Source organism: Varroa jacobsoni, unplaced genomic scaffold (genome assembly GCF_002532875.2).
Source record: "Varroa jacobsoni isolate VJ856 unplaced genomic scaffold, vjacob_1.0 scaffold_631, whole genome shotgun sequence".
Lineage (NCBI taxonomy): Eukaryota > Metazoa > Arthropoda > Arachnida > Mesostigmata > Varroidae > Varroa > Varroa jacobsoni.
In genome coordinates, this window is record NW_019213533.1 from 40,803 (window position 1) to 51,651 (window position 10,849).

General features: G+C 38.6%; 1 protein-coding gene across 2 annotated transcripts in view; it reads left to right on the forward strand.

Moving 5' to 3' along the window:
• Positions 1–1,789: 1,789 nt before the first annotated feature.
• The window catches only part of LOC111262171 (sodium-coupled neutral amino acid transporter 7), an 11,253-nt gene continuing 2,193 nt past the window's right edge, over positions 1,790–10,849 (forward strand). The window contains exons 1-7 of one of the 2 annotated variants that reach the window (XM_022836230.2): positions 1,798–3,364; positions 4,375–4,496; positions 6,023–6,221; positions 6,589–6,724; positions 6,914–7,015; positions 7,291–7,553; positions 8,936–9,196. In XM_022836230.2, coding sequence (XP_022691965.1) covers positions 2,584–3,364; positions 4,375–4,496; positions 6,023–6,221; positions 6,589–6,724; positions 6,914–7,015; positions 7,291–7,553; positions 8,936–9,196 — 1,864 coding nt within the window. In that variant the 5' untranslated portion in view covers positions 1,798–2,583. Of the gene's footprint in view, positions 3,365–4,374; positions 4,497–6,022; positions 6,222–6,588; positions 6,725–6,913; positions 7,016–7,290; positions 7,554–8,935; positions 9,197–10,849 lie in introns of both variants that reach the window. The other variant, XM_086968974.1, reaches the window with a different exon arrangement.

Genomic DNA, 10,849 nt, shown 5'->3' on the forward strand with positions numbered 1-10,849 from the left:
TACAGAACAAAGATCAAGCCCCATTAACGACATATACAGCACGACTCGTATGACGAAGTAAAAAGTTACTACTCTAAAACAAAGCGTCCTAAAGACAAAAAGTAGAATTATGCAGATTCTATGACACGCAGCATCTTTGGTTCAGGCTGGTATTGGCGTTATATTTTGTAATATAATATATTGGAATGTTATACTCATTGCCTTAAAGATATTTTAAAACCGTGCGCATAAATTACAACTTTAATCTCTAATATGGATGATGCCAACCGATACTAATGGACTAATATTACCTTTTGTCGTTCATATTTAGATTAACTATTTTAATCTGATACTAAGTTGGGATAAAGTGTAAAATATAGGAGGATAACAGAGTCTTGCGTGTTTATGCCTTTGCATATATATATATATATATATATATATATATATATATATATATATATTGCAGTAATGCCCAAATTAAGCCGCTTCACATCTGGTGCTCTATAACTCTATCCTTATTTCAGCACAAGAGATTTTTGTTGATTAGTAATTCTTGTTTCTCCGTACGAATTGGAACCAAATGCAGAATAGATGCAACTTATTATTTTGACATTATATAGTATCCCTCATTTTGTGTTTGTGAACCTTGGTTTCAATATTTAAACAACATGTTTTGCTTTATTTGTTTTAAGAAATAAAGCATAGGAAACCCAGCGATGCATGTGCGAATAAGAAGTGTTGAATTAGGCAAAAAAAGTGAGTTCGTAGCAGTGGTTACACTTGCGTATTTCCATGACTGGTGCAGGGTTTAAATCATGCATAGTGAATGCTAATCTAACCGTATGTGTTACTTCCTTCTAGTGGTTTCCGTCACAGTTTTTTATTATATCTTTTCTTAATATTTAACAATTTTGGACCTCTGTCCTCCGTTCATCGACCCAATGAGTTGTAATGTCAAAGGTTACACCAGAACTCGTTTCTTGCTTTGGTATACATGCCGGTGGCAATAACCACACCAACAAAAATACATCGCTTTACTGACGTACACCGGCCGCAAAACCACTGCAAAAGTGGAAGCTTCGTTGGTTGTCGTTGTCGCGTCATTGTTATTAGAAGCTCATGATGAGATGGTGATCATGATAATGATAAGCTGATGATGATATACCTATGCGCTTATGTTATTTTAAGGTTTTATCACGCCAAAAAGCTAAACGAACAGTCACGTTACAGTCGCAGCCCATACGACGACATTGGCTGAAACCTAGTCCGCTACGAGTTCAAAATATTTTTTTCTCCGCCCTAATATTTAAGTGAAGCATTCGCTGTAGTCAGTTTATTTAATGTGTAGTTTAGGATATGACTTTTTAATGGGGTAGTTTATACTAATTGCTAATACTTTGCTTGTATTATTTTTTAAATTACAACAAATTAAGAGAAACGTTTCTGCTATAAATCCGAGACTAATCTAAGACATCCATTTTGTACCCCTGAGTATATATTACGAAGCCAACTTAAACGCAAAGTTGCATATTATTACTTAAGCAAAATTACATAAGGTCTGTTTCATCTCACCCATTTTTAAGTAGAAGATGCGCTGGTATGTATCTAATTCGTTGAGCTTTGTAACCCGATTTAAGCTTTTGCCTGAATGAGTCATCGCCTCACACATACGATCATTTAGGTTTTACAGAGACTGAATCGGGCCTTTGCAAACGTACAAGGGATAACGAAGATACAACACTTATTTAATTTTTTTTTTATTCACACAGGTTATGCAAGCTAAACATCTAAGGTATCTGCAAAAAAAGATTAGCTCACTTTCACCCTCCTGCTGAATAGAGTTAGATAATGCGAGTGAGCACTTTCATACCGAAAAACCTGTCCACACAAAGCAGTTTGTTTTAATTACTGTAATTTTTCCGTTGTTGTCGAGAAACTTGTATGCTGTACCTAGTGTCAAAGTTTAAAATATTTTGTTTGCAGCTGTTTTGCAGCGTATATTGATGCATCGCTGTCGATATGCATTTCCATACTAGCATATCCTGTTCCCTGGAAGGAAATAGCGGCTCCAGCAGACTAGGCACAACTGACGGGCCTCCGAACGATTTTTTTCAAGATATTCCACGATGTCGTCGAAACCTCTCAACATTATTATATGCATATTCTGCAAAGTTACGTCGACGCAAAATTACAGATGTAACAGTCTTTTGCATAGGCTACCTTCTTCTATTCTTATAATCCTAATAATAATCCTCTATTATTCATGAAAATCATAATGTATCTTATAACGCGATATTTCTATGCACACGGTAAACATGCACTGTTTTCTACTGCTCCTCTATGAAAAAGCCTCCTCTTTCAGTTCTCGATCTTCACGCATCTTGTCCATTCCGGTTTACTCTCCTCCATCGCATGAGTAGCGACGTTGTTCTTGTGGAAACGTGCCCTCCCATATTACGCGCGTCGACTCGTCGTGAACAGCTGATGTGCCCAACTACGCCTTCCCGAGACTGGTGGGACAAGCAAAAGACTTTGTCTTTCGTTTTGTCTGCAGTCGCGTAAAGTATTCAATTGTGTTAATCCGCAGTGTCTTCCTGACAGTCGATGGTGTTCTCCGGCATTCCTTCGCTCTCCGCTCCCCTCCGGTCCTCTCCTATAAGAAGCACAACAGCCAACAGCATACCCCAACACACCTTCTCCTTGACCGAGGAGACCTGCGCAACCGATGTACTTAAGCCAACCGAAAACCAGCCTATTTGGTATTACACCGATCGAGCTTCACAACGCGTTAGTTGCCTCAATAGACCTTATAGTGTAAATCAAGAGGCTGGAGCACACTGTGCAAGCGGATTTTCACAGGGTGCACCTTGTAGTGGTTCGTCTATTGCGCGTGATTGTGACAACGAGTCCCCACTGTCGATCAGCGGCAGGGACGAAGTTTGTAGAAACGTGGAGGTCGAGAGGTTGAGGGAGACCTGTCAAGTTCTCTTCAGCAATCCTCTTGCACCCCCAAAAATGGCTGCAAACGGCAAGCGTGCTTTCATGCTCTCGGCTGGGCTACACACCAGCGGAATCGACAGCTCATTAAAATCAGGCTACACAGCGGAAAGTAGTTGCGAAACAAACACTAACTTGCTAGGAGCTCAGCTTCGACAGCGGTCTACATCAGCTCGACAATTTCTGTCATCCTTCAATTCCTCTATTGAGTATACTACCTACTTAGGATGGCATACGCTTAGCAGTGACCTTAGTGAAAAGATTCGCCAGGGCTCAATAAGAGTAAATCGCCATAATACCTTGGAGTATGCCACTATTGATGAGGAACGCGCTCATGGGGACAAGGTACCTTTGCTTAGACGTGTACAGTCGTCAGGTTCAATGCAAGGTAAATATATAGAGTGACGAAAGCAAGTCGTTTATCGAGACGTGCTATATTATCAATTTGTTCTACCTTTCATTATGCGGTAAACGTAGCTTTGCTTGATCTTAAAATGTACCAAAGGCACACTCAAGGTCTAGAGAATACATTCAAAGATCCCCTCTAAGAAGTTGACTTCGAAAATAGCGATCAACTATTCTTTCGAGCACGTGTAACACTATAATAGTTCTCGATTTTGAACATAGTGGTAGCTTGCTTGTTTAGAAATTCGCCATTTTATAGGTATGTGGATTTAGTGGAGTATTTGGCAATACACTTCACCGAATCTTATCGTCCCACATGTCCTTGTGACGTAAAAGGAAGTACGATCAGTATATTCTAAAGCGTTTTCAGCAACACTTCGATGCAACAAAGCGATCCGTGTCTTTTTTGCGCAGCTGCTTTATGAGGAAGCATTGGTTATTGCCTATATGTATCTTAGATATTACTGTACGCTAAGCACAACAAGCGTTCCAATTCTACCTTGCCTTTTTACGTACAAATAAAAAGTGCATAAATATTGTATATACGACGACCAAAGGCACAAGTCGATGAGCTAATATTAAAGGTTGAGTCAGCTATAGAAAATCTTTAATTCAGGATTCCATAGAGAAATGTAATCGCCTGCTCGGTACGCCTGTATCACCTAACTTCAAAAGCAATTATTAAATAGTTCTGCGCTGTTCAAAGCTTGAAGTATTTCTTAAAAAGACTAGAGCTATCTGGAAGTTGAGTCGCTTGTAACGCCCGACCTCTTCCAACTTTCGAAAGCACTGCGTACTTTGTTACTGCTACAATTTGGCATGTGATAATTACTGTTTGTTATTATCATATACATATTACATCCGTAGCTTAGATGGCACTGATTGATCTGATTAAACAACTCTAAAAACTTTGGAAAGTTACAATATATTTCTGATTGTACAGGAAAGTGCAAAACCTGCTGCTAATTATGTATAATTGTGTTTTCATTTTAGGCATCTCATGGGAAGTGGCCGCTTTTCTCCTAGTAAATACGGCTCTGGGCGCAGGTGTTCTCAACTATCCATCGGCATACGAGAAGGCTGGTGGGATTATTGCTGCAACCATCCTTCAAGTTGTGAGTTTAAGTACCAAAAAAGTCAAGTAAAGAAATGTCTATTTTTATTAATCACGTTTCCGACACGATTCGTCACATTCCTCAATTTTCAGTCTAACAAATACTTGCAATATGATACACACGCTGATCTACTAGTTATTAGGCCTTTATGGACTTGATTATGATCTCGTCATGTTGAACTTTGTCAGGTTAGGAAACGCCGCCTGTAGTAAGAGGCAACTCACGAATGCTAGCATCAATTCATTCAGCGGTCTCCTCTGCAGCAGTGTGCATCCGAATAGTCTGCATGCATAAACACTGAGACAAAGCGGACTATGTTTGGTATGATAGTTTGGGAGGAAAGCAGTATTCAAGATGTTTCGTCATACGTATGTGTCTGCACAGGGCAAACGTGTGACATTTCTTGACTAAGCCATAGCTAACACTTGCTAAACCTTGCTGTGACGCATAAGCAAAATCATGGCAGGGAGGACACTAAAGGACAACCAGGTTTAATACATGTATGACTTATTTCGCATACAAAACGACTGTCATTCAAGTAGTACAAGTGTTAAGATTCTCCCACTGTGTTAATTCGAAAAAGTATGCAAAGACTGCTGTATAGATGAGGGAAAAATTTCGACCTATTAAAACATTTATATAGCTTTCATATTACAACAGCAATTCCGTCCAAATGCTGAAGCCCTGATAAGCAAACTAGGCCTAATTTCGCAGCATCTGTCATTCAAATTTCATTTATTCAAAGTGAAGGCTCGTTAAGAACTAATCGAAATGTTGCAACGAAATAACAGCGTTAGATAAACCTCAACGACTTTTTTTCACTGCTGACAGAATCAGTATTCGTTTGTTCATCCAATGCAAACTATAAAAAAGAAAATACTGCAGTCTGACTTGTAAATTATTGGATAATTGATACGGTTGTAACTATAACGTATTTCTATCGGCTGGCTGTAAAATAGACATGACATAATGTTATTAGGGCCCTCTCTTTGTACGAGCGATTCTCGTGCATTTATAGTTGCAATCTGGCACTGTATGCATTCGACAGTCTTCCTCCGTTCTTCAGTTTACTATGGTAACGCAATAACTTATGCCACTTAGTTTGTGTAGATTTAAGTAATGGGCAAACGATGCAAGATAGTATTGGTTAGGTACAAGCAGAACAGCCTCGGCACTGAAACAATTATTTGGGTTTATTGCAATCATCCGTTTATAAATGTTCTAAACAATCTGTATAAATTTTTATAGAATCTATCGTTTATTCGAGTACCTACTAAGTTAGACAGTGAATGCATCAATTCGTAATTGAAGTCAGTCAGGCGAAATACTATACTATACTATACGGTTTATTCTTACAGTCTACGATAAGAATTAGCCCTGGATGTTTTGAGTGACATTTAAATTTGGGCGAAACCTTCTTGCTTTGTTTAGCCTAACCTACGATTTTTTATTATGCAAGCATTATGAAAGGCGGTAGATACTGTTTCCCTTTTTACTCGTTAACATACATCATCTTCTTGACGCAGGTGATGATGTTTGCATTGGGTGCCACTATGATGGTTTTGGCGTATTGCTCGGATGTCAATGGCGATAGTACATACCACGATGTACTTCTCTCGACAGTCGGCCGCAAAGCACAACAATTGGCAGCCTGTTCCATTTTGATCACGTGCTATGGAGTGTCAATTACATTCCTCATCATCATTGGTGACCAATATGACCGGTGTGAGTATATCACACATTGTCTCTTTTGAGTATACATATATTAACGCGATGTTTAAAAAATGTTTACAAATTCATATAACGAACACAAAGGAGGCCTGCATAGATGAATGGCCAGCAGCTTATATATCTTGTCTCGGTGACATACGAGAGAAATGTCAGCTAGCACTAGGTTTACCATCTCAAACATGAGAGCAGAACCTTCGCGAACTTGAACGTTTCTCTAGCTGGTATTTTATCGATTTTCCAGTGGAATGATGTAGAAGTGAATGTTTAACTAACAGACGACAAGGACCACTGACAAGTGATAACACACGTTTGTCTGTAGATAACGGACTTCCTGTGTTTTTTTTTTTTTATATATTTCCAGTGTTCCTGTCGCTATTTGGTGATGGCTTTTGTCACGATTGGTATCTTTCCCGAGAGTTTACCATCGCCATCACAGCCAGCATTTTCGTTCTGCCCATCTGCTACTTTCAGAGACTGGATTTTCTTAAATATGCTAGGTTCATATTTCACACATATGATTTTTTATGTTTGCAGGATCTCTATTATATCGCAATAACTTATGCCATTTAGTTTATCTGTATCTTCTTTAGTTAGAGTACAATATCTACAGGGTAATTTTGTATGTTTCATGTCGAAGTTCTCATCGGTTCCAAACATACTTTTATTATTATGCGGCTCTATTCTAGCTCGTTGGGAATATTCGCCATGTTATATCCGGTATTCTTGACAGGCTATGTTTATTATACACGGGATATCCAATCGGAGTTTAGGGAGCCTCCACCCCTCATGTGAGTTTACTTCGAAGCTTCGGGCAATAATTCGTCTTTTTTGTGTTTTTTGTGAAAACTGTTTATTAATTTCACATTCTTGACTTGACGAAGGTCAAACATTTGGGCCAAACCTATACCTTGCAGTCCACAATGCCCATGTGAGTCAATTCAGTCGTACGATGCAAATATGCTTAATAGACGTCTCAGACGTTCCGGTATGTGGGATAAGTACGACTTCCCACTGTGTATCGATCAGGGTGATTTACTTTCTACCAGTTCCACTTCTATTGCAGATCAAGTCAAGGTTGGATGGACCTACTATCAATAGTTCCAGTAACGTGCTTCGCTTACCAAACGCACGAGGTTCTAGTACCCATTTACTGCAATATGCGAGAACGTAACGCAACATCTCTCGTTAAGGCAACGATCGTTTGTATGATTGTCTTGTTTTTAATCTACTCTGCGATGGGCACCTTTGGATTGCTTGCCTTTGGACATAATGTTAAGCCTGACATTATGCAAATGTTCGATGGACAAAGGCCTGAAGTTCTTCTTGGTAAGAAATATTTTATGTTTTTGTGAACAGAATATAGGCTGCGTTAAGAACAGGTTGCAACATTTCGCTAATTTATTCTAGTTATCACTCTAGACCGTTTGGAAATTATGTATATTTGCATGTTTTACGTAAAAGCTCTTGTACGCGCTGCTTTTAATTGGGCACTTTTTAGTGTGTAGTTTAAAATTCTAGTAGCTTAAACGAGAAATTCTTTTATAGCGAAGGACTAAATAGTTTTAATTGCCAGAGTTGGATTGAAATCGCAGGTTTGGGTTAATCGCGGCACCTAAATATAGGCATATCATTATTGTGCTCTGTATAGAGAAGTGTAGTTCTCTTTCGTCTTTTAAGTGCATACACGACTTAGATTTTATAGTTTGTAATGTTTAGTAAATACGACACAAAAAGGCGAACGAAGGCAGTTAACATGAGTACACCGAGGTCCAAGGCCCTTGAAGAATAACGCATATTCATACTCTTCGTACATTCCCTTCTTAAGCATGGAACTAGCTTGTCACGTTTTGTAGCTCACTTTAATGTTTTACCCTTTATGCTGCCGCTATAAGCTGTTTATAGCAATTACAATGTGGATAAGAAGGAGCGGCTGAAGTTGATACATAACTGTAACATATTTAGTTAACGTAATGCCTAATATTTGGCTAAGTATTCTTATTGCGTTTAGTATATGAAATTTCCGTCAATATATTTGCAGTGGACATCGCGTTGCGTTGTTAGGGATATTTGTTCCAGAAGGAAATCTTTCGAAAAGCTTTGAACAGTTGTGTGAGGTCATAGGCTCGAAATTTTATTACAGTGTATTTGAAGCAGACGCTCTGCTGTTTTAGTGTGGGACTCACTCCCATAAATAACACCACACCGCACAATACTCAATTGAGCCTTTGTCAACTGAGAGGACTTCGCAACATTGTGTTTGGTGTATAAGAGCTTTACAGCCGAGTCAATTGTCACAAGAGTTTGGTTGAACTTCGACCAGAAAGAGCTAAATCAAAATACATTCTCCCGTTTTCTATTGCGAACTGGCGTATGTCTATTAGATGTAGACTAAGAGGCGTCGGTGAGTAGTTTTGTAATGAAGATGTCACTGGATTGATGATTAGCTGTACTCAACTTAAGCGAGAAAATCGCTAACGTGAATGGAAACAGTAAAGCGCCAAATTTTCTTCATGCCGCAAAAATTATTTTTAGTAATAGATAAATGAGTCAACAAGATAAGGATACCGTTGTAACGATATTATTATCACATAAGTGAGGGAATAATCTCGACTTTAATTCAATTACGCTGCTACTCTATCTACCACGGAATTAGTTAGGAAAAACTGCAGTTGCAACCGATTTTATCCGAATGCATATTTCGTCTGCAGGTATCGCGGCACTGATTATCAAGATGATAACTTCATATCCGCTCTTGGTGATCTGCGGCCGTGGGGCGTTCGACGGGCTATATGCTGAGATTTGCAGTATTTCAACTGAAGATTTTATTCTTCATGAGAAACGTCGAAGGATTATCATTACTACACTATGGTTTCTCTCTACAGTGACTTTGGCCATTAGTCTGTCCAACATTGGAGTTGTAATTGAAATGCTTGGATGTCTTGCATGCGCAAACATTTTCGTCTTTCCAGGTAATACCGTGTTACTAGTTTGTTAACAATATGAAAAGATACTGGTGAATGATGCTTAAATAAATCAGATGAGAAGTCTTTCTGATATCAAAAGTTCTAAAGTAGTTAAGTGCATAACAGCTAGGTAAATAATTGTCTATGCATGTAAGTTTTGTATTTTTTTACTTCGTTTTCTGGAGATTCTAGTAAAAATTAGACGCCTTTTACAATATTTTTTTCCTCTGGACTATTTCCATTTCTTTCAAATGAGGTGTTAGTCTTTAAATCTTTGGTTAAAAGTACAAAATGAATTACACTACATGGAATATTGTGTTTGAAACGATCCGTCTTCACCTAATCTGCCGTAGAGTTTCCTAATTTTCTGTATATATATATATATATATATACATTCGAAGACGCGCTGCGTAAAAACAGATTAGTAATGCGCACTGTTTCATAGGATTTCTACGATTCATATTTTGAGGTGTCGATTCTTCAACGTAACATGAGAAGTACGCGGGGTCTTAGGCTACGGTAGAACGAAACCGAAGAAGATAAAAGGATGATAATTTGCACTGTGGGTAGCGGTACCCATTAAATAGGCATGGTGCACTTTATATGCCTGTCATCCGCTCTATTCTTAGCCGAAATATTTTATCAATATCATAATAATAATAATAAATGCAGAGCAATTTCTCATAGAAGCATAGAATTAATGACGATTGGCAGTCATATTTTACGCTGTTGAAAATGTCGTATGCGAAATTCTCCGACTATAGAAATCACCGATATATATATAGCGGCAGCAGTTTTTATTAAAAGTACATTTAGTTTTATGTAGTTGAATGTTTCAGTGTGGAAGCTCCACCTCGTAATTAAATCCAATAACTTACGTTGTAGCCGATTAGGCCGACGTAGGATTTTGGTCGGCCAGCCGTTTTACGACATGGGTTTAAGGTTGAGTGACTCGGTATTTAATTGTCTCGTTTAATTCAATGGTCAGGAAAAAGGAATGCGGTATACGAATGGCACGCCGTGGTAATTAGTAAATCACTACTGCGGTACAAGTAAATGGCTGCAGAGCTGACTGGGAAATTGTAACGATGCAGCGTTTTGAAATCTTTTTTTGAAGCATCACTGCACGTGTCCAGAGATTATTATGCCGCGAAACCTAATACGTTGAAAGAGCTGATAGTGCGAGCTAATAGTCACGTTACACTGTTTGAACGTTGCCGGGTAAGGCGCATTGCTCATGTACAGGCTCTAAAGACGGTGTATCATTAAAGCTTGGAGACATGAAGTAATATTTTGCTCGCGTCGAGTGGCCTGCCCTTACCACCAGGTAAATGCTGAACATTTTTTTGCATTATTGTCGACCGAGAGCTTCACATCGATTTCGAACAACGTCATTACTTTTGACAAAGAAGATAACTCTGTGTGTTCATTTGTATGACGTATTCCATTGGATTGAAGTACAGTCTGCTTTTCTGAGAGCCAAATGTTGATACACTGCCAGGTAGCAGACAGGTCTTTTATAACTCTTTGCGCATACATAAGTAAAGCTCAATGAGTATTGCAAACGGTATGATTACGAATTAACCAAAATATTTAAACCGGATACAATATCTACGAGACCAAGGTGATAATGCGCAACAGGAAGCACAGATTCAAAAA